This window comes from Molossus molossus, unplaced genomic scaffold (genome assembly GCF_014108415.1).
Source record: "Molossus molossus isolate mMolMol1 unplaced genomic scaffold, mMolMol1.p scaffold_m16_p_11, whole genome shotgun sequence".
Classification (NCBI taxonomy): Eukaryota; Metazoa; Chordata; class Mammalia; order Chiroptera; family Molossidae; genus Molossus; species Molossus molossus.
In genome coordinates, this window is record NW_023425346.1 from 83788466 (window position 1) to 83812460 (window position 23995).

The window sequence follows — 23995 nt, forward strand, 5'->3', positions numbered from 1 at the left end:
CAATTCATAACACCCAACCAACCTTCCTAACGCATCATTTATTGCCAGTCCACACAGGCTTATCATATGCAAGGTGTCATCCTTTCATCGTATCCCTTTCCTCTTAGGAACCTACAGTGGATCCATTACTTCAAGACCCAACTCTTCTCCCTGGTTCTCTGTGCCTTCTGCCACCTGGCATCACCCTTTTAAGTGACTGATTATCCCTTCCGTTAGGTTAAGCACTGTGTCCAATATACAGAGCATGCAGTTTTAGCCTCTCTTTGCTCAGAATAAAGGTCATCGTATCCAACTGGGGGAAAAAAGTATTGCATCTCTACCCTGATGAGTGACCGAAAAACCTGAACCTTGTACTCCCACTTGCCTGTCTGGCTTCAATTTGATCAACGTTTACTAACCTGTTGCTTAGTTTCAGCCTCAGTAGTGGCATTGTTTCTGATGAGCTGTTGGTTTGTTAACTCTTCTCCTGTAGATACTGGATATGGAGGTGAAGAGGGACTGGACCAAGGGAAAAGTGAAAGAAAGCATAAGAAAGTACTTAGCCTAATGCTTAGCATGACACCGGTGCTCTCTCAAAGTCTGTTTCCACTCTCTGTTAGATGAAGGGAAAATCCCTTGGCCTAAGACATTATAATTGCTATGCTATGATTATTTAATTTAAAAAACAATGCATATAATATGATAGCTCATTCTAGGGGGTGTGCCTGAAGAAAAAATTAACCTGCTACCTCCTCCTCCAAAAGGGACTCCAGGTGGTCTGTGAAACATTCCAGTCGGATTCCATCTCACCCAAGGCCACCATTTCAGGCTGCCACCGCGGAAACTCCTTCGACGGAAGTCTGTCCTCCCAAACGTCCCAGGAAAGGGGCCCATCACATTCCAGGTACGTGATGTTAAGGATAAAAAATGTATCCCCAGTGACCAAACACTAAATATGCAGTTTTTGCTACTTGTGTAGCCTCTGTTCCTTCATATATTCTGGGTTAAGGTATAAGTACATCAGTAACTCCAGAAGTGTGCTATGATCGGCTTTCATTTAAGCCAACGGGAGTGGCGGTGGAAAGACATATCTGATGTAATGAGTTAGATAACATTTTAAATATTTAAATGCAGAGCTCAAGTGATCCTAGCCATCAAAAGATTTTGTTGTGGGGGTGTGATAGGATCTGCTGTGATGAATGAGAATACTTTATACCGGGGGATTCTTGTAGTAAAGTGGGTGCTTCTGATGTGCGTGCAGGGAATTGAAAAGTCTGTTCTTTGTAAACATCCCAGCTCTGCCCCCGTTAGCTTGTGTGCGTGGTGAATGTGCCTACAAAGGTCTTCCTTAAGGACACATGTTAGTTTACTTCTTCCTACTGCCTGTCGAAATGGGGGAAGCCTGGACTCATGAGGTTTGCCTTTGTACCCAGCTTGAAGCTTCCCCTGTGGGGTGACAGACCCTGAGCCATTTGCATATCTCCATTTTCAAATGAGGTTACTGTCTAGTGGGTACTATTTTAAAAGGAGGCATTTTTAAAGTAGTTTCATACACCATGAAATTCACCCATTTAAGCGTACAATTTAATGATTTTTAGCAAATTTACAGAATTGTGCAACTTTCACAGTGATCTGACTTTAGAACATTTCTACCTCCCCAGAATATCCCTTGTGCCCATTTTCTTTTTCTTCTTATTTTTTAATTTATTTTTTTTATCCTCACCCAAGGACATTTTTCTATTTTTTGTTCAGATATAGTGGGGAGGGAGAGAGAGAGAGAGAAACATCGACATGAAAGGAACACATCGAGTGGTTGCCACCCGCACAACCAACAAGGGCCGGGGACAAACTGCAACCGAGGTACGTGCCCTTAGTGGGAACCGAACCCAGGTCTCTCAGGACCGCAGGCCGATGCTCTAACCGCTGAGCCAAACCGGCCAGGGCCCTTATGCCCACTTTCAGTTACTTCCATTCCCACACCCTGCTCCAGGTGACTACTTAATATATTTTCTGTCTCTCTATAGTTGCATTTCTGGGCATTTCAAATGAATGGAATCTTACTGTATATAGTCTTTTGCATCTGGCTTTCTTCATTTAGCATAACATTATAGAGTTCATCCACATCACAGCTTGCACAAACATTCCTTTTCATTGCTGAATAGTATTCTATTGTATGGACATATCACATTTTGTTTATGCACTCATCAATTGATGAATATTGGCGTTGCGCTGACATTTTGCCTATTGCGAATAATGTTGCTATGAACATTCACACGCGAGTTTTTGGGTGGTTGGGTGGCCATATGTTTTCAGTTCTGTTGGGTAGAGATTCCTAGGAATTACAGTTTTGCTGGGTTGTATGGTAAATTTATGTTTAAGTTTTAAAGAAACTTCCAAACAGTTTTCCAAAATGGCTGCACCATTTTATGCTCCTATCAAAAATGAATGAGTTCAGCCCTGGCAGGTTTGGCTCAGCGGTTAGTTCCCGCTAAGACCACGTATCCTCGTTGCAGTTTGTCACCAGCCTTGGTTGGGTGGCAGCCACTGGATGTGTCCATTTCATGTCGATATTTCTCTCTCTCTCTCTCTCTCTCTCTCTCTCTCTCTTCCTCTCTTTCCTTCCCACTGTATCTGAACAAAAAATAAAAAACTGTCCTTGGGTGAGGATAAAAAAAAAATGAATGAGTTCATCTTTTCTGTTTATCCTTGGCAGCCACTCTACTGGGTTTGGTTTTAATTTATATTTCCCTAATGACTAATAATATTAAGTATATTTGTATGTGCTTCTTAGCTATTTGAATATCTTCTTTAACAAAATGTCTACTTAGACCTTTTACCTAAGTTTCAACTGGGTTGTTTGTCTTCTTATTGGATTGTAAAAGTTCTTATATTTTCTGGATAAAAATCCTTTATCAAAAAAAAAATGTGATTCACAAATGTTTCCTCTCAATATTAACTTGTCTTTTCATTTTGTAATTTTTTATGATCAACCTCCTTCTGGCATGAAACCAGGTTACATAGGTGCAGTGTTCTTTAATGATTTCTTTGAATTGTTGACAGCATAGAGCCACATGAATATAATTGCTTTTAAACCATAATACTATTATGTAGTATTTAAAAAAAATAATATGTAAATAGCTGTTTGTCTTTGTATCTTCACTTTGAACTTTAAAAGCAAGTGAGCCATTTAAGTGATCTTTTGCCTGTTGAGAATATGACTTTTTAACAGCAATTTTAATTGTGTAAGCAGAGATTGTTTGTTTACTCACATGACTTACTGCACCAGGTGAATGGCATTTATGAGCACCTCACAACATTTTTAATGTGGAAGGAGCCTGTGAGCATAACCAACCCGACCTGATGCATTAACAGCATTTTAACCACTGAAACACTTTCAGTAACAAGGAATTTATTCTCAGATGAAGCTCATGTCATTTTTAGATAGCTGTATTTAGTGGAATGTCCTTCTTATATCTGACCAAATTTTGCTTTTCTGTTGTTTCCATCTATTGTTCTTGCATTCATTTTTCTACTGTTGCGTAACAAATTACAACGACTTACTGGCTTGAAACAACATGCATCTTATTTCAAACTTGCTTATGCGAGAAATCTGGGTACAATTTAGCTGGATCCTCTGCTTCAGGGTTTTACCAGGCTGAAACCCCTGGTGTCAGAATGGGTTACAGTCTCATCATAGGCTTGACTGGGAATAGATCCACTTATAAGCCCCCTCAGGTAATTGGCAGAATTTGTCTCCTTGTGGTTGGTTGTAGGACTAAAGTTCCTGTTTCCTCACCGGCTGTTACCTGAGGGGTGCTCTCAGTTCCTAGCGGGCACCCACAGTTCATCACTGTGTGGCCCTCTTCACAGGCCAACTCACAACGTGGCAGCTTATTTCTTCAAACCAGCAAGGGAGAGAAATTATACCTAATTTCAGTCTGCTAATGCGGTCTTTATAACATTACATAATCACAGGAGCGACACTCAGCACTTTGTCATATAAAATAACCTAATTACAAGAGTGGCATTATATCATCGGTGCCACATTTTATTGGTTATAAGAAGTCAGAGGTCCTGCTCTCACTCAAGAGAAGAGGATTATAGTGGACGTGAACATAGATGAGAACCAGGGGTGGCTCCCCCAGTGTGTCCACCACAAACTCGTTGAAGAGGTACAGACTCTTTCCATAGTAGCTTTCCATGTGTTCAGAAGTAACTATTATGATGCTCCCTCCCCCCCACACCAGGGTTCACATTTTGTTTGATGACAATAATAACTTACAAACAAAGACACAATTAAATTAGGTTTGTGGGCAAGGTAGTTACTTAGGACACAGACCAAAGAGAATAACAATAGGAACTACCTTTTGTTGGACATTGCCAATGTGGCAAAGACAGAACTAGGGTGTTTATAGTTACAGTGTTATCTCTATTTTTATTTATTTACTCATTTCTACTGCTTTTAAGTTTATTCTAGACACTGGGATTGCAATAGTGTCAAAGTTCTTGTCCTCAAAGAGTTCATTTTCTAAATAGATAGATAAAAATAATAAACAAATAGATGAATAAAATTATTTCCAGGTTACTCTTAGAGTACGAAGGCCAAAGCAAAGCAATGGATGGAGGATGGGCTCTATTTCAGAGAACTGAATAATGTGAAGGAGGCAGCCTCAGGAGGATCTTGGGAAGATCTGGGAAGGGCATTCTAGTTAGAAAGAACAAGTCTAAGGGCTCCAAAGTGGGAATAGCTCAATGTGTTTTGGGAGCAGCAAGAAGGCCACTGGTATCAGAGAGTAGTGAGCAAGGGAGTAAGTTTAGGGAATCAGAGAGGTTAAGAAGGGTCAGATGAAGTAGGATCTAAGAGGATATGGTGAGTTTGGATATTGTTCCACATGTGATGAAAAGCCATTGTGGTTGTCTGAGCGATGGAGTGCCATTAACTGAATTATTCTTTTTAAAGATCACTACAGATGGTTTACGGAAAATTGACTCAGGAAGAAAAAGTGAATCCAGAGACTAGATAGGAGACTACTGAAATGGTCCAAGTGAGAGAGGCTATGGCTTTGTTAGAGTCATGGTAGTACGGGTGGAAAGGTTGAGATGTGGTTGGAATTGGGGTACACTTTGGGGATAAAGCTGATATGACTGGATGTGGGGCATGAGAAAAAGAAAGGAATCAAGCTTAAATGAGGTTTTTGGCTTGAACAACTGGGAGAATAGTGATTAAATGTATGAGATAAGGAAGGCTGAGAAAAAACATATATAAAAATATGCTGAATTTGCCTACCTCCACTTATCCCTAAGACCACCACCATCAACAAGCCCCTCATCACCTCCTGCCTAAGGTACTGCAAGAGCCCACTTTTTAGACTCCTCTTATTCACTCTTGCCACCATCCAGTATAGAACATACAAACTCATGGAAAAAATTAATCATGCTACTCCTACACGTTTACTCCTTTGATGGCTGTTCATTTGCTATCAAAATTAAATTTAAATCCTTGATATGCCCTTCTATATCCACCTTATCTGGGTCCAGTCTAGTTCTCTAGCCTAATATTGTGCCACTACCCACACCCCAATCATAAATTCCAACCTCTTATGAGATCTTCAGATACAGTTATCTTCTCCTTAGCTCTGCGATTTGGAGTATGTTAATCCATCTGCCTGGATAGCTCTTCCATTTGTCTTCACTTAACCAACTCCTTATCCTTTAGGATTCAATTTAAATATTATTTCTTTACTCTCTAGAGAAGCTTTGACAGGTCAACCATGTCAAACACTATCACAGAACTCCTGGTATTCTCCTATGGCACAAATGGCGATCATAATTTAAATACGTACGTGATTATTTGTCTAATAGCGATCTTTCTCTCCAGACTGTCAAATGCAAAGCAGAGGGGCCAATTCTTTTTTACTCACTGCTCTATCTCTAGTGCCGGGTACATGGCCCTTAGTAAACAGTACTGAATAAGCAAATGAGTTTAATTTCCACAACAGCTTGCAAAGAAGACATTATTCCTCCTTTAAAGATGAGGAACTGAAGTATAGGGATTAAATGACTTACTCAAGAACACACAGCTAACAAGTGGAAGAGCTAGATGTGAGCCCAATCTAGCCAATTCCATGGTTCACACCATTTACTACTCTCCCAGGAGAAGTTAGATCTTTAGGAAGAGTCTAGTTGAATTTCTCTAGCTACCCACCCATCTTCGTAAATATGTTTTAATGAAACCCTCTTTTCTCCTTGATTCCTCATTAAAAGGAGAAATGTGTTGGTTATTTGACAAAATTTTTAATTTTCCAGAACAAAGGTGTTTCTAGATGCTTAGCATCACCTTCCCCTGATCTCTCCCAATAATTCTGAAGCTCACTCCTTATTTAGATATTATCTAATTGGATCTTATAGCATTTTAATTCTTCTCAACACTACTCTTCTGACACTTTGTCCCTTGACTTTTCTCACATCACACTCTACAGTTTTTGTGTTTTATCTTATATCTTTTTTTTTCTTCCTTACCTCTCTAACTGATCCTTTCCAGATGTTCCTCTACTGTTGATATTTCCCTCTCTTTCCACATTCTCCCTCTGAGTGATCTTTTTCACTACCATAGTTTAAAACACTAGCTATATGTTGATGGATCTCAAAACTATATTTGATCTAAGCAACTCTTTTGAACTCCATACCTATGTAATCAGGAGAGTGATAAATATTTCTTCCTGTACCTCATGGGCACCTCAAACTCAGTCTCTCTAAAACTAGTAGATGGTATCACTATCAACTCAGACATCGTAGTTAAAAATAGGAGGTTCTCTCCACTCCAAGTCCTTTACACTCTGCCTTCTTAATATCTCTCATAACCTTCCCCTTCTCTCCAACCTTATCATTGCCTTAGTTCAGATTCTTATTATCTCTTGGATTTCTGCAATTGCTCTTAACTGATATCTCTACAGTGAGCATTTTCTTCTCCTAATCCCTTTCATGTATGCTGGTACAAAAGTGACTTTAAATATGATCTAAGCATTTTATTTCTTTACTTTTTTATCCTCACCCAAGGACATTTTTCCTTTTTTTTTGTTCAGATGTGTGTGTGTGGGAGAGAGAGAGAGAGAGAGAGAGAGAGAGAGAGAGAGAGAGAGAGAGATTGACATGAAAGGGATACATCGAGTGGCTGCCTCCTGCACGATCCCAACCAGGTCTGGGGACGAATCGCAACCGAGGTATGTGCCCTTGGCCGGAATCGAACCTATGACTCGTTGGTTTTCGAGCTGATGCTCTAATTGCTGAGCCAAACCGGCTAGGGCAATCATTTTATTGCTTTATCTAACATGGCTTCAGAGGCCACCCATAGTTTTCAGGATACATTTCAAACTCCTTAGGAAGCATATGCAAATCCTCCATTATGTATAAGCTTACCTTTCCCCTCTCCTCTCTTGCCTTTTCTTTTCCACATTTATTCTTTACTCTGCTGAATTACTTAGAGTTGCTTAAATGCTCCATGCTCACTTTCAAATTCTGACTTTAGAATAATTTGTTCCTCATGTTATTCTGTTTTTTCTTCTTTCATTTAATGATAATTCTTTAGAATGCAACTCAAGAATCAGTCCATTCGAGATATTTTAAGCTCTCAATTTGGGCTAAGTGTTCCTTTTTTATACAATCTGCATATAATCTCTAAAATAAAAGTCATACTATTTGCCAGTTTTCCCCAATTAAAACAGAAGCTCCTTGAGGACAGAAGCAATGATTCATTGTTCCTTGTTGACTCAGAGGGTCAAACATTGTCTGGTCTATACATGCAGATTAATTAATTATTTCGCACATTCTGTACCTTCTGTTGATTATGTGTTTTGCATTTTACCAAAGTACATGGTTGCTCTCCATTGAAAGTCTAAATACAGTGATTCTGGAATATCTCAGGCAAGACGATCCTTTGTTAGGATAAACAAAAGGAGATGTGGAGGCCTATTATACCTCCTTTCCTGCCAAGATCTACACATAACTCAAGGTGCAGCTTAAAGGGCATTGCCCCCTCTATGAAGGTTTTTATGACCCTTTCTCCATGCTCCCTTACCACTTTGTTTGAACTTCTATTTACTATATATTTGATTCTATAGTGCATTATATTTAGTTATTATGTGTTAATCTGCCAAACTAGATTATAAACCCCTTAAGAACAGAGAGCCCATTTTATTTGTTTTGTGCTCTTTACTAGGAAGCCATTTCTTAGTTTTACCATTATTTCCAGCTGGAGGAGCTGAGAATTCTCAAAATCATTAAGTCCCAGCTCACTAGTCTTTACTAGGCCTTATTTAGTTCATGTATCTTCAATCTCAATTTATAATAAGTAGCAAGAAATCAGAAAGTACCTTTAACACTTTCCCTGGAAATCTTAGTTAGATCACCTAGTCTGTTAAACACATTTCTTTAAGTTTTCCACATCCAGTTTCTAATAACATGCTTCCTACTTTTCTTAAGCCCTCATCGGCAGCCTCCTCAGCAGTCAAGATTTCTATTAGCAATTTGTTCAACGCAATTCATGATTTATGTTTTAACCCACTCTTCAAAGTCTTTACAGCCTCTGCTTATTGGCTGGTTCCAAAACCATTTCCAAAATTTAGAGTTTTATCTTGGCACCACAATCTGTATGAGCTATCGTTGCTGTATAACATATTACTCCCAATCTTAGCACCTTAAAACAAATACATTTTATTATTTCACTCATTTTCCGAGGATCTTAATGTTGGGCCTGGCTGTAGTCATCTAAAGGCTTGACTGGACTACAGACTCTGCTTTCAAGCTCTCTTAGAGCTGTTGACCAGAAGCTCTTCCCCACCTGGGCCTCTCCATAGGGCTTCTCATGACACAGCTGGTTTTCATCACCAAAGCACATTATCCCAGAGAGAGAAGGAGCACCCAAGATAAATGCTTTAGTGTCTTTTGTAACCTAATATCCAAAGAGACATCACTTCTGCTATTTTCTATGGATTGCACCCACCAACCTTGGTAGAGTGAGGGGACTGCGTGAGGTGTGACTACCAAGAGGCAGGGATCATTGCCAGCAGCTTATAGTTCTTAGCATCATTTTTCTCAACCATCGTAAGCATTGGACATTTGCAAATATAAATAGCAAGTGATATTTCTTTTTGACAAAATTAAGTACGAATAGCTCCAATCTGATTTGCCTATAAAGGCAAAGCCAACTATAATGTTCAAAATTTCCTCTTCATAGAAGAACATTTTTTTCCCCATCTTTAATATTGTCAAACATCTACATCTATAAGCATTCTTTATCACATATATGCACACATTCACCCACAGCACATGTATGTGTGGATTAAATGCGAATGGGTAGTGACACATTAGAAGAATGAATTAGCTCTCTTCCCTGCCTAGCCGCAGTGGCTGGTTGCCATGGAAATGATGCACAAGGTAGACCTTTCAGAAAATGCTAATGTTAATATATCTTCATTGGAAGAGTTCATGTGTTAATCAGAAATGAAAAGAACTTTAGGAACAAAGCAATGCAAATATCCTAGGAATAAAAGCTGACTGCTTATATCAAACAAATCCAATTTATCATCTCTTTTGCCCTGACCTTGACTGAACTGAACATCACTCTTCCTTGAACTCTGCAATCCGTGAACAGGTAGCCAGTTTGTTAAAATTAATGTGATATTTCATCTTTAATTACCATATGCATAGATTTAATTTCTGCTTTATTAAATATTGCACAGGGTCAAGACTGATTTCCACAGTTCTCTGCCTCCATAGTTTATTTCCAGAGTGCTTTTCTGGCTTGGACGCCCTCTACCAACCTCTCCAACCCCGAATAATAATAACTTGGCTTCCGTTAGCCACAGTTAGTTGGAAAATACATTAAAGCAACTCTTACCTTTTTCAACAGTCTTCCTTTTGGTCACAACATGTTATTTATTCTATGCATATAAAAAGTATATGCTAACTATAGCATATGGCAATTTAAACAGTATAAAATATTCCTTTAAAAATTAAAGTCATCCTGAGGTCATTAAGTAGATATAAACATCATTAATTTTTTATATGTACCATCTAACATAAAATTTTAATTTTTTATTTTTTCCTACCAAATAACTTATAGAATCATTAAATATTAATGTTGGAAAGAACATTTCTATCATATCATACAATAAACTGACCCCATCCCATCTTTATCCAGTTTTGTAAGTTTTTCTCTCACATGTTAATTAGATAGATAGTTGGTTAACAGTAACAAAAATGACTTTTATTGGTTACTTAGTGAAACGTTGACTACATCTGATAATGCTGTCCTAAATGATATAAAAATATTTGTTGATCATCTTTGTTTTATATTGACTATTCACTTCAGCATAGCTCATACTTTAAGCCAAATAAACTAATTTGAATAATAACTAAAATGAAGGTTATAAATATTTCCTACAGAATGCCCTTTAAAATTCATTGTTTCAAATGGAGTCCCTTTAAATATTAAACAATTGAAACATAAATTTACTTACAGATTTTCATTATTGAAGTTACAGACATGTTTTCAGTGTCTGATCACAGCCTTATACTGGTGGATCCTTGCTGTTACGCCGTCCATCATCCCTGAACTGATAGGATCTGTCAGGAAGTAGTGAATGTTAGAATTACTTACACTCAAATAAATTTTCTGTATAGAGAAAGACATAAATATAATCATCTGGCCACCTTAAGGACAAAACTGTCACCATATCATTCCAGTTAGTATTTCCCTAGAGGAATTGTTTTGAATGTTGGCTTAAAAGTATAAAGTTAAGCATTAAATGTGACTTTAAGGCAATTGTCCTCTAATCTTATTAAAAGTATTTAAATATTCATTAGTTAGAGAGGTTGTTTAAAATAATGATTTCTGAGTTCTGGCCCCAGCAATTCTGGGAAATCTGGAGTCTGCATTCTGAACAGCCTTTGCCCTTCCTGTCCCCCTTGGAATTCTCATGGGAGTAGTCCATTGGCATCACATTATATAGAACACTGCTCTCAGGATTTGATATAATTTATGCAACTCCTTAATCTAAATTACTAACTAGAAATATTTGGGGACACTGAGGTACAGGGCAGAACGTAAAGGGTAAAGACAGCTTGTACAATGGAGGATAAATAATTCTGTTGAACTGCTAATATCGGCTTTAATTACAGCAGCCTAGTGAAGAAAACAACAGTTTTCACAGGCTCTTATAATAAGTCAGATGATGGTCACAAACACTGAAAAACCTAAAATTACCCAACTGGTAGCCAGCCAACCTCATACTTTCTCTCTCTCTTTTTGTTATAAAGCACAGAGTATACTGATGGAAAAACTCCTATTCTAAAGGACAAGCTGAGAGGAGTAGGTTAGTCCACGCATTTTTAAAAGTAGGAGGAGAGTGGGAGGGAAGAGTGGTAAAGGTCTCTTAATAAACTGATGGAGATGAGAATCAAGTTATTTTCCCTCAAACTGGACTTCGGGATGTAATCGGTCAGGAGACAAGTCACACTTGGGTAATTTGTGAAGAGATCAAAACAGGTTGTGTCATGAGCAAGGGAGCATCCCAGAAAGGAGTCACTCACACACATCTGTGTCTACACGATGCCAACCAGCCAATAAGCCAATAGAGTCAGAAGCAGCCTATACACAGAGAGAGGGAACTTACCTGACAGAAGCCAACAGAATGAGCCTCCAGCACAAAGTTCCAGTCACTGGCAGTGTTTGCAGGTGGAGAGGTGGGCATTGGTCTCAGGTCAGGCAGCTATGGTGGCAGCACTCACCTGGTGGAGTGGAAGTCCAGTGGAGCTCTGAGCGTGACCCATGGTACCGCCAAGCTTGAGTGTTGGGTGATTAGAGCTCTGAGTTCTTATAGCCCATATGGGTTGGAGGTCCCATTGATAGAGGTGCCCAGATACAGTTCTTATCCAAGTGTCCATACTTGTGGTTTTGGGCATTCGGGCCCCTCCTAGGGGCATTCCCATTACACCCCATTACCTCAGTCTTGACATAGTACTTGACATAACTGTCATAGCTAGCAGTGACTCCATATTGGATTGCCAAAGGTATCCAAAAAGTCTGTCCTGCTCTTTCTCTGTACAGGTTGTTTACAAAGGTTTGGACAGGATGTAGGGAAACCACAAGAGCTAGTGCAGTTCTCTAGGGACCATGAATGGGGCCAGCAGAAGGCCTACCAGCTCAAGGCCTGAGGGGACAAAGGAAGGGAGCAGTTGTGGAGAGCTCTATGGAAAGAATGATTAACATGAGCTGTGATCATCAGAAGTCACAGATTTTGTCAGCCCTAGATCACAGTGACAAGCCTAGGCAAATCTCTGGGAGGGTGGAACTTTGTGAAAGAAATCCTTGTCCTTTTGCCTTTTAGTCTCCTCTGGGAGCCTTCTTTTGCCAGATTCAACCAGGAGCCAGACACAGGAGAGCCCTGTGTAGAGTCCATACAGACCAATCTTCCAGGACAGGGAGGAAGAAAAGAAAGGGGAGTGAATGGGGTCAGGGGGTGGGGGTTGGAGGGAAATAAAAGATATCCTGCCCAGGATAGGGACATTAATTTTGAAACTTAATCTAACCCTTATGTTTCTTATGAAAACTCAGCAACTCACAAAATTCTGAGACTCGGCCTTTTCTTTTTTTTTTTTAATTTTTTTTTTTCTTTATTGATTTTTAGAGAGAGAGGAGAGAGAGATAAAAACATGGATGAGAGAACATCAATTGGCCGCCTCCTGCATGCCCCCAGTGGGCATTGGGCCCACAACCTGGGCATGTGCTCTGACCGGGAATCAAACCGGTGACCTCTTGGTGCATGGGTTGACGCTCAACCACTGAGCCACATTAGCTGGGCAGGGGAACTCAGCCTTTTTATTAAAATGATTACATAATGAAAAGTTAGATAATAAAATACTGTGGAAAAGTAGGCATAATACATCATCCAGAGGATAATGAGACACATTTGTGTAAAAAATTAATTAGGTAGATAGATAGATAGATAGATAGATAGATAGATATAGATATATAGTAAATTCAATGTGATGATTTTTTCTTTTATCTTATTAGTGTATTTATTTTGATAATTACCATTTAATTTAAATCTTCCATTTTATTTGATTTTGAGCTGTTTATTTACTCTGCTTTTTATGTGTTGTTGTTTTTATTATTTTTTTTTCTTATTGATTTTAGAGAGAGAGAGGAAGGTAGAGGGAGAGATAGAAACATCGATCGGAAAGAACATCGATTGGCCACCTTCTGCACACCCCCCTCACTAGGGATCTGGCCCATAACCCGGGCATATGCCCTGACTGGGAATCGAACTGATGAGTTCTTGGTGCATGGTCAATGCTCAACCACTGAGCCATACCAGCCAGGCCTTGTTGTTGTTGTTTTCTCTTCTCTGCCTATTAACTGATTAATGAGTTTTCTCTAATTCCCATTTTTCTTCTACTGGAAGGAAATTTTCTATTTCTATTATATAGTTACCATTGAAAATGTAACATAGCCCGGCCTGCGTGGCTCACTGGTTGAGCATCAACTCATGAACCAAGAGGTGGCCGGCTGAATTCTTGGTCAGGGCCATGCTCAGGTTGTGGCCTATTCCCCAGTGGGGGGCATGCAGGAAGCAGCCAATCAATGTTTCAGTCTCTCTCTCCCTCTCCCTTCTTCTCTCTCTAAAACAAATAAAGAAAAAAATATTTTTAAAAAATGTAGCATAGATACTTGTCTATTGAAAGTCATAATTAAACTCCAATGCTTCAGCTCCAATTACTCTCTGCCTTATTATATATTGTTGTATACACTCATGAAACCATCTCCATAGTCAAGATAACAGATATATCCATCACTCTTTGCTTGTGCCTCTTTGTAATTTTCCCCTTCGTAATCCTACTCTTTCCCAACCCACAGACAACCACTGATATGCTTTCTGTCACATAGATTAATTTGAAGTTTTCTAGAATTTTATATAAAATAAAGACATAGCCCTGGCCAGTTTGGCTCAGCGGTTAGAGCGTCGGCCTGCGGTCGGGAGAGACCCGGGTTCGGTTCCCGCTAAGGGCACGTACTTCGGTTGCAGTTTGTCCCCGGCCCTGGTTGGTCGTGCGGGTGGCAGCCACTCGATGTGTCCCTGCACATCGATGTTTCTCTCTCTCTCTCCCTTCCTCTCTCTCCCTCCTACTCTATCTGTACAAAAAAAAAAAATGGAAAAATATCCTCGGGTGAGGATAAAAAAAATTAAAATAAAGACATACTCTTTTGTGGGGGCCAGATTTTTTCACATAACAATTGCATATATCAATAGTCTGTCTTTTACTGCTTAGTAGTAGTCCAATGAATAAATGTACCAGTTTGTTCATACATTTGATGCAGGCATTCCATGGGTCAGGGACCCGAGGGTCCAAGACCAACTGTGGGTTCTTGGCTTCACGCAGGAAAGAATTCAAATTCAAGACACCACAGAGTTTAAAGTGGAAGTGAGTTTATCAGTGAAGCAGTGAGATGGAGAATGGGCTACTCTATAGACAGAGCAGCCCCCTTTAGTGGAATTTGCTTCTTTTATTGAGGTTCATTTAATTGGAGAGTAGGGTTTTCAATAAGGGGAAAGAATATTCAGGATCTTCCTGGGAAAGAGGTGGAGATTTGTCAGAACAAATCTGTAGGCTTTTTTGTGTCCTTATATGGGCTTCTGTTTCTGATCATGGTGGCCTGGGGTATGTTGTTTAGCATGCTTATATATTCCAATGAGCATATAATGAGGCTAGGGGTTTACCTTTAAGTGAAATCAGTCCCCACGTTGGATTGAGCAGCTCTCTGCTCATTCATGGCCATAAATCTGGTGGGGTGTGTGGTCTTACTTTTGACAGTTCCTGTAGCTTTTGTGACTTGCAGTTGTTCTGCCACATACCTTATCTTACATTCACCTGTTGATGGGCATTTGTGTTGTTTTAAATTTGAGGCCATTAGATTGTTTTAAAGTTCTTCTGTACTCCATGATTATAAAAAATAGCCAAAATGTTTTTCTAGTACTATTATGGTTTCATATTTTTACATTTAAATCTTAATCTATATTGATTTTATTTGGGGAATAAATTATGTTAATTTAAGATGGGCCCAATTAAATTTTTCTGGAGAGTAAGTCAATTATCGCAATATTACATATTGACAAAATATCCTTTGTACTAATTTGATGCATGATCTTTTTTATATATTAAATTCTTGTAAATATTTGAATTTTTTGTAGCACCATATTTTATACCATTAAACTCTTGTCTATTCCTAAATCAGTACTACATTGGCTAAATATATTGTTGTAAAACACAAATTAACATCTGGCAATTTATACTCTTTACTCTTTTGTTTAAACCTTTCTTAATTGCTCTCAAATTTTTATTCATCCATCCAGTTAAATTTCAGAATAGTCTTATTGATTTGTAATAGATAAATCTCTTTGAAATTGTGGTTGGAATTTATGATATTGTAATTTATAATAAGAAATATATATATTTAAACTTTGTGCCAGTTTCTAAAAGAAACTTACATGAGCTTTTATAACCCTTAATATTTCCTAAGTGATGAGAAGGGAAAAGTGTCTTTTGTTATGTTAATGGTGAGATTTGAAATGCACCTCAGGCTGGGGGTTGGTTTCCAAGAAAATCAACCATGTGATTACAGGGTTGGAACTTTCAGTCTTTTGGAAGGGTTTTTGGGCAGAGGAGTGGAGGAAGGAGAGAAAAACAATGAGACTAGGAGGATACAAAATGAGAAATGTTGGTGTCTGTGGAGTTGAGAAGTAGTTGGGAGGGTAATCTGTGGGACCTTCTGACGGATTGAAAGTTGCTGTGCAACTTTCCAAAGAGTATTCTAGCTCCCTGGCAAAGGGATGAACTCTTGCATAACATATATGAGAACTAAGCTGATTGTGGAAAGCTTCTCTTCTTCACATGACTGCTGACTCAGTTGAATAATTAGTATTGTAGCACCTTATATGATTGAATTTTAACATATTTAGTTTGCTACTTGTCAACTAAAATATTCAAGCCTATTAGACTACAAGAGAGTATTTACATTCAAAACCACTGTGTACATAGGCAGCAGGCCAGGCAATGGGACTAATGAGAGTAGAAACAGTGAAGTGCAACATCTGCTCTAATAGGGAAGCAGAAAGACTATGAAAATGATTGACGGGGTGCCAGACCTGGTCTGGGTTGTATATTTGAACTTTTTACTGCAACCCACTATAAAAAATACATGTTACTCATGTTAGACAAAATGATTCCAGATGTTAAAGTGACAGATCTCATTTTAGGAAGCAAGCTAGTTCACCCAGGAAGAGGTGTGTCCCTATCACCTGCAGGGAATATTCTTGCATAGACAATTGGGTCTATTAAGTTGTTTACTGCTTTGGATTATGCATTTTTAAACAATCACATGACACTTGGTTGTATATAACAAGCCCCATCTTTTTGGGGTGTGGAGATCTATGATTTGCCATTTGCTGCCACTCAAGAAGCTGCTTTTGTCCGTAAGTCACCTAATAAACTCTTGATATAATTCTGGAGTTGTCAGCCTCCTTTTTCCATCTCTTGGCTGAAAATGAAATTTGTCCCAAGGACTTAGGACCCATGACAAAGATGTGAAGTGAAACAAATTTCACCCACCATACAGATCCTTACTCAATTTGTCACAGTCTTTTGGTTTTCATTCTAGTTAACTTTTTAATAGAACTCCAGAATCTTCAGATCTTGAGATTCTTAAAATTGGTTTTGTATATAAATTGATATATAAATTGAATTTTAAAAATAATTTTATTTTACTCATTGTGTAACTTTTATTTGTTTTGTACTTTACAGTTCCCTTGGTGTATTTTTTAAAACAATATTATTACAATTGAAATTAAAATAGTCCAATGAAGTACGCAAATATTCCCATTCCTATTGAGCCAAAAGTCAAGCCTGATAGCTTAGTTTAATAAAAGAGTCATCATGATCTGAGCCTCATCTGTGTTTATAGATTCTCATTGTCTACCACCCAAATTACTCCCAACTATATCAATTTCTTGTGATTTTTCCCTACCCACCCCAAAGTCCTGATGTTTTAAAAACTCTGTACATTTGTAGGTGTTGTTCTCTCTGACTGAAATGCCATCCACCCTCCTGTCCCATCCTTAGCTTTGCTTGGATAATGTCTACCTCTCTCTAATGTCTCTACTTCCAAGCAGTATCTAGCAAAAGTGGAATGAGACCAGCCAGGAGGATATTAGAGTAAACCAGTAAAAGATACATGACTAAATAAATGAACAAATGAGAAAAGCAGAGTGATAAGCCATGTGCCACCCCTTGGAATGTATGACCACCAATATAATCACCTTTTTGCCATGAACAGGGTCTCTCTTGTGATACCTCCATGCCAAAGGTCCCGCTATGCCACCTACTTTGATGTTGCTGTTCTCCGCTGCCTACTCCAGCCCCACTGGTCTGAGGAAGGCACTCAGTGGTCTCTGATGTACTATCTACAAAGGCTGCGACACATGTTGGAAGAGAAGCCAGAAAAGCCCCCAGAGCCAGATATTCCTCTTCTGCCCAGACCCAGGAGTAGCTCGATGGTGGCAGCTGCTCCCTCTCTGGTGAACACGCACAAAACCCAAGTAAGAGACTCGGTCCATTGTCATTTGAATCAACAACTTCGATCATAGCAGAATCTCTTTTTCTTCTGTGCATTCAGCTCTTACTTATTCCAGGGTTGAGTATGTGTCTGGTGGATTACTGGGATGCTGTTATCCCTTCTCTTCCATCTTTCACTGTTGGACCCTTTTGCTGCTCTTTAGCATTTAATTTACCACTCAAACAAGTGCTATCTGAATGCCTCTAGAACATACTAACTATAGTAAGCCTCTGTTGATCTTCAAAGATGGAAAATTGGGTCTTAGATAATCAAAGCACTACTTCCTAGTTTCCACATATAATCTGTTGATTACTGATATCATAAAATGCCTGACACTAGAGTTTTACTGAATGTGATTTAACCTCTTTTGCATAACTCAAAATTATCTAGTACCTCAATATTATCATTAGGAATGTTGCTTTTTTAAAAAAAGACTATAGCCCTGGCCGGTTTGGCTCAGCGGTTAAAGCGTCAGCCTTCGGTTCAGAGAGACCCGGGTTCGGTTCCCGCTAAGGGCATGTATCTCGGTTGCAGTTTGTCCCTGGCCCTGGTTGGTCGTGCGGTTGGCAGCCACTCGATGTCTCGATGTGTCCCTTTCATGTCGATGTTTCTCTCTCTCTCTCCCTCCCACTCTATCTGAGCAGAAAATAAAAAATAAAAAAAATGTCCTCGGTTGAGGATAAAAAAATAAAATAAAATAAAATAAAAATAAAAAAGACTATATGTAAAAAAGCAAATATAGTCTTGCTGTTTATACAGATGATTGGAGTAATAAACTGAATGTATATTGATTTGATGATATCCTATGAAAATCACTTTTTGATAAATTAATGTCTTTCTATCAGCTTAAATACTTATTCTGCCTCTCTTTCTCATCCATACCATGTGTTGAATGAGTAGAGAAAAACGTGATTAGTGGTGTGTTTTAGTTGTTTGGCTTTACTTAAGTATAAACTGGCCGTATCTGAAAAATGTCTGCATATTCTGAAAATGAACATGAGCAAAACAGTATCAGAGAGAAAAGGAATTATACTCTGTTTTAGTAGTAGCTGATTCTGTCCAAAGTAAATATTTATTTTGGTGAATTATTGAATGGAAAGCCACACATAAAGCCCCAAGTCCCTGGTCATTAAGTCTACCTTCATTGTCTGTTAAGGATCTCACCATGAAGTGCAATGAAGAGGAAAAATCTCTCAGTCCTGAGGCCTTCTCCAAGGTTTCGTTGACCAATCTGCGTAGGTCTGCAGTCCCAGATCTTTCTTCAGACCTCGGCATGAACATTTTTAAGAAGGTGAGTAGAACCAATGACACTTTGATATGTGGGTAATAAAAAACAATCATCGGGGCATACGGTGATTCTGATCATGGGGCAGAGTGGTAAAGGCACCTTGGGGAACAGAAGTCAGCTCCCAGTTGTAACACTGGCTTGAGGCATGACCTTGTACAAGTCCCTCCTTGTGCATGAATGTGCTGCCCATTCTAAACGTTGTTACAAAGCTTAATGCTGATGATGTGCTTTCAGTAGTATGGTGGTGGAGGGAACTGTGATAACAATGATGATAATGTACATTTCTATGGTCCATCCCCTTTTATCAAGTACTTATATAAGGAGTTCCCATTTAATCCAATGAAATCCTTGTTTTCCTCTTTTGCACATAAGAAACTGTGTCTGTAGTTCTCGGAGTTGTGGGTTCATCATGGAACATTTATTCTTGAAGTCATTGTGGTTTTAAAGACAACAAACCAACCAAACATTTTTAATAAAGTAAAGAAATCTTTATAACAGACCATTAGACTTACGACTCTCACGGCTTTTTCTTATGACTAAGTTACAGTGTAAATTTTTATTTAACAAGCATTTATTGAGCATCCATGAGGAGTTAGAACCCTACAGATGGTAAATTAAAGGTGGCGTATTTAGCACAAAGGATTAAGAACGTACGTACACTGGGGAGCCAGTTGATTAGGGTTCAAATTCCAACTCTGCCACTTTCAACCGGTGTGATTGTGGTCAAATGATTTGTGCCAGTTTTCTAAATGATATACATGATTTTCAAAAATCATATATCAGTTTCTTCAGCTGTAAATTGTATACATATTATACTTCAAAAAGTTATGAGGATTAAATAAGATAATGTATATCAAGTCCTTACTGTTATTGGCATTTAGTAAGTACTCTATAAATGTAAATATTGTTGAGAGAGACGAGGAGGAGGAGGAGGAGGAAGAGGAGGAGGAAGAGGAGGAGGAGGAAGAGGAGGAGGAAGAGGAGGAGGAAGAGGAGGAGGAGGAAGAGGAGGAGGAGGAAGAGGAGGAGGAGAGAGACTAAGCCTTAGAAACATTCAGTAGTTTGTGAAAGGTGGAATCCAAACTCAAAACTAGGTCTCCTAACTGGATAGTTCATGCTCTTATGAATTCACCACTCCACTTCTCTTTTTTATAAGTATATGGAGCTAATCCAATAGAATATAATATCTGTAGTATAATGTATGTGTGGCAGCTTCATTTTTTATTTTTCAAAATGATCAATCATGTTGATGAAAAATATAGAACATATTATTGACATATCGTTGAGCTCAGAGTATTGCTAAGGAAGCAGCCATGTCTCCCTCCATTGATAATGCAATAATAGGCAATGGCCATAGTTTTTCTAAAAATGTCTCTCATTGTAGGGGATAAAGAGGTTTTTAGTACTGACTGCACATGAGAATCTCTGGGGAGCTTTTAAAAATTCAAGTGCCCAGGCCTGACCCCAGACCAATTAAGAAAAAATTGCTGAAGGTTATGCCCAGACATTGGTATATTTTAAAAGCTTCCCAAATAATTTAAAACTCATTTATACTGGATCTTGAACTTGACTGGTAGGTGTAATGAGTTTTTATCGATGCATACTCTGCATCTCTTCTGACTCTCCTAATGAACAGCAACACACATTTGAAGTTATCTGGCTAAAACAATTGCTCTCAGCCTTAAAAAAATGGAACAGAAAATACTGGGTGGTCCAAATGGTGATTCAGGGATCCTGTGCTCTAACCCACTGGTTCTCAAAATTTACCATGAATCAGAATCACCTACAAGGTTTCTTAAAACACGTGTTGTTGAGCCTCACTTTCCCAGGTGACGCTGATGTGGGTGGTCCAGGGACCACACTTTGAGAAGCACTCCTACGGCCAACCCAGCAAAAAGACCCAGGGAACATGTCACCTTTAAAAAAATTTTTTTCCTTTATTGCTTTTAGATTGAGAGGAAGGGAGAGGGAGAGAGAGAGAGAAACATCAATGAGAGAGAACATTGATTGGCCACCTCCTGCATGCCCCTCCACCGGGGATTGGGCCCACGACCTGGGCATGTGCCCAGACCAGGAATCAAACTGTGACCTCCTGGTACATGAGTCGATGCTCAACCACTGGGCCACATTGGCTGGGCTGTCACCTTTTACTTTATTCCTTTCATTCCTTAAACACATGTGGAAATGTCTCCCATCTCTGCTGCATGATATTCAGTGACTTTCCTGGTCTCCTCTTCCTGGGACATGTCCTGTACTTTATTGCAGGCGTGGAGCCCTTTGGGAAGCAAACCAAGCGCTCCTTTGCCCTGTGCCTAACCCTTCGCCTCTCACCCTCGTAGTTCAAGAGCCGCAAAGAAGACCGAGAGAGGAAAGGCTCCATCCCATTGCACCACGCTGGGAAGAGGAGGCCTCGGAAAATGGGCGTGCCGTTCCTGCTCCACGAGGACCACCTGGATGTGTCCCCCACCCGCAGCACCTTCTCCTTCGGAAGTTTCTCTGGCCTTGGAGAAGACAGGCGTGGCCTTGAGAAAGCAGGCTGGCAGACCACCATCTTAGGTGACCATGAGGACCTTCCCAAGTAGAGCAGAGCTTGAGCGACCCATTTAGGAATCTGGATCTAGGGCTCTGGGGCAAATCTAGATCTTCCTTAAACAGTCTAGTAGACATATTTGGGCCCAAGTGTGAGCCTCTCGGTACAAAATAATGCTCTGTCTTCACAGCCAAAGAAATGCAGATAATTGAATTAATTATTCAAGAATGCTATATGATTAGATAAGTAATGGCCCTGTCTCTTAAATTTTCTAGACATGGAAACATGGCCTTCTAGGGTTCTGTGCGTTAGCTTCCATTGTGAATCCAAAGGTAGACTTCTATTTCACTTGAATGCTAAAAACGAAAGAGGAAAGAAAAGAAAGACACATTTTTCTTTCTTTCTTTATGGCATAGTAAGCTTAAAGTTGAGAGCTGACAACTAGCCAGGGCCCAACAGATGGTTTCTGACAGGTGGCTCAGATTGGGGCTGACCTTATCACAGGCAGCTTCATCAATCATCTTGAACCTGACTCTTCCCAGGGCAAGTTCACGTCTTGCTATTTGGCTGTGCCTTTTGGCGTCCTAATACCCCCTCACTCTCACTGCTGTCCTCTCAAAAGACAGAATCCCAGCAGAGCATCTTGCAGATGTCCAATCCTTCTTGTGATACCCTTGTCAACCTCAGGGAAATTTGCGCGGCGGGGCAGTTCTGACGCAGCCACGGAGATGGAGAGCTTGAGTGCCCGGCACTCACACTCCCATCACACCCTGGTGAGTGACCTGCCGGACCACCCCAACAGCCACGGAGAAAACACCTTCAAGGAAGGTGGGTCGGAGGCAGCGCCTGCAGGCGGGAGTTCAGGTTCCTTTTCCTGTTTCCTGTTTTTACTCCATGTTCCATTTTCATTGTAATCCGGTGCCTTGTGCTTTTCGAAATGTGCATTTATGTATGACATCGCTGGGTAATTTACTTGTGAGCCATTCTTAGAACGTCCTTCGTGGCAGGAGCTATAGGACAGCACACTGTGAACCCCATATGTCTCAGAGGGACAGCAAGGGCAAGCCATTCATCTTTGTTTTCAAGATCACGGGCTCACAAGGCTGGGTGAGACTTGGAGGACAGCTAGATGCAGGACTTCATCCCGCTCTCTGACGTCCCTCTGAAGGGTTTGTCACCTTCAGCAGGAGGAGAGTCACTGCCTTCCGAAGTCACCATTTCCCTTTTCAAACAGCTTCCTCTTCAGATAAATGCATTCATTACATGCTTTATATGAGCAAACATGTGTCTCTGGGTGAAATCTGAGACGGGTTCTTATTCTGTGCTTTTAACCTATGAACATAAATTAATGCCTCTTTTCCCTAGACTGTATTTCAAGTATTTGATGACATCTGTTAGTGACCATCACAGATTTATGTCCCATTACTCTAAAGAAAAGGAGAGAAAAGGAGTCCTTGTTTGTTGTTGCTTAAATATACTAGATAAAACCAAATATTTAAATAACCACAACGTAGGGAAATATTTCAATTAAACTAGTTTAACTATATTAATAGGGCCTGTCATCTAACAGTGGGTAAAATCCACCTAGTAGACAAAAGTTAAATTCTGGCCTGGGTCTTAAGGAGGCCCGCCGGACTTCACATTTTTCTATAGCCTTCATTATTCATCAGATAACTCATTACACGGCCTTAACACCTGCAGCCGTTCTATGGGAGTTGAGAATACCTCTGAGGCTATAAATCATATCTGTAAAAGCCAAAGCTGTGATTGTGGTCATATTTTAAATAATAGTATAAGTGTCTAATGTAATGTCCCAGATTAATATGGAGAAACTAAGACATTGCTTTTCTTTTATTAGTGAGGTCCCAGATCTCCACGATCACAGTTGCAACCTTCAATACCACATTGGCGTCATTCAACGTGGGCTACGCAGACTTTTTCAACGAGCATATGAGGAAGCTCTGCAACCAGGTGCCCATCCCAGAGATGCCACATGAACCCCTGGCATGCGCAAACCTGCCTCGGAGCCTCACAGACTCCTGCATAAACTACAGCTACTTGGAGGACACAGAACACATTGATGGGACCAATAATTTTGTTCACAAAAATGGCATGCTCGATCTTTCTGTAAGGAGCAAGAATTTTTCTTACTAAAGCTTGAAGGATATTGACTCTTTGGTTCAGTTTTTACTATGTTGTAGAAAGTGGGCCTATGTTTCTTAGAAATGTTGGACCTTAAAAGGAAAAAACCACCCATATAAAAAATTTCACAAATGTGGCTACCCCCTTAGATGCACCTTTTCCTTTCTTCAAGAATTACATTAGATTTGATCTGATCACAGAATATTTTTAACCCAAAAGCATTAGTGAATCCAGAATACACATATATAAATATGCATAAATGTTAGTGTTTGCTAAGTCTCTTTTTTTCTACAATGAGAGTAAAAATTTCTGTTTATTTTATTTTGTTATAAAGGCAACATGACAATAACCCTCCTGCGTAGCAGGGGAAATGAACAGAAGTCCAATC

At 39.5% G+C, this 23995-nt stretch overlaps 1 protein-coding gene across 3 annotated transcripts in view; it reads left to right on the forward strand.

Annotated features, from left to right (window-relative positions):
• The window catches only part of UNC80 (unc-80 homolog, NALCN channel complex subunit), a 217818-nt gene that overhangs the window by 17671 nt on the left and 176152 nt on the right, over nt 1-23995 (forward strand). For all 3 annotated transcript variants that reach the window (XM_036254642.1, XM_036254641.1, XM_036254643.1), the window contains exons 7-12: nt 744-883; nt 17369-17630; nt 18804-18938; nt 21275-21491; nt 22153-22293; nt 23324-23592. In XM_036254642.1, the coding sequence (XP_036110535.1) occupies nt 744-883; nt 17369-17630; nt 18804-18938; nt 21275-21491; nt 22153-22293; nt 23324-23592 (1164 nt within the window). The remainder of the gene's footprint in view (nt 1-743; nt 884-17368; nt 17631-18803; nt 18939-21274; nt 21492-22152; nt 22294-23323; nt 23593-23995) is intronic.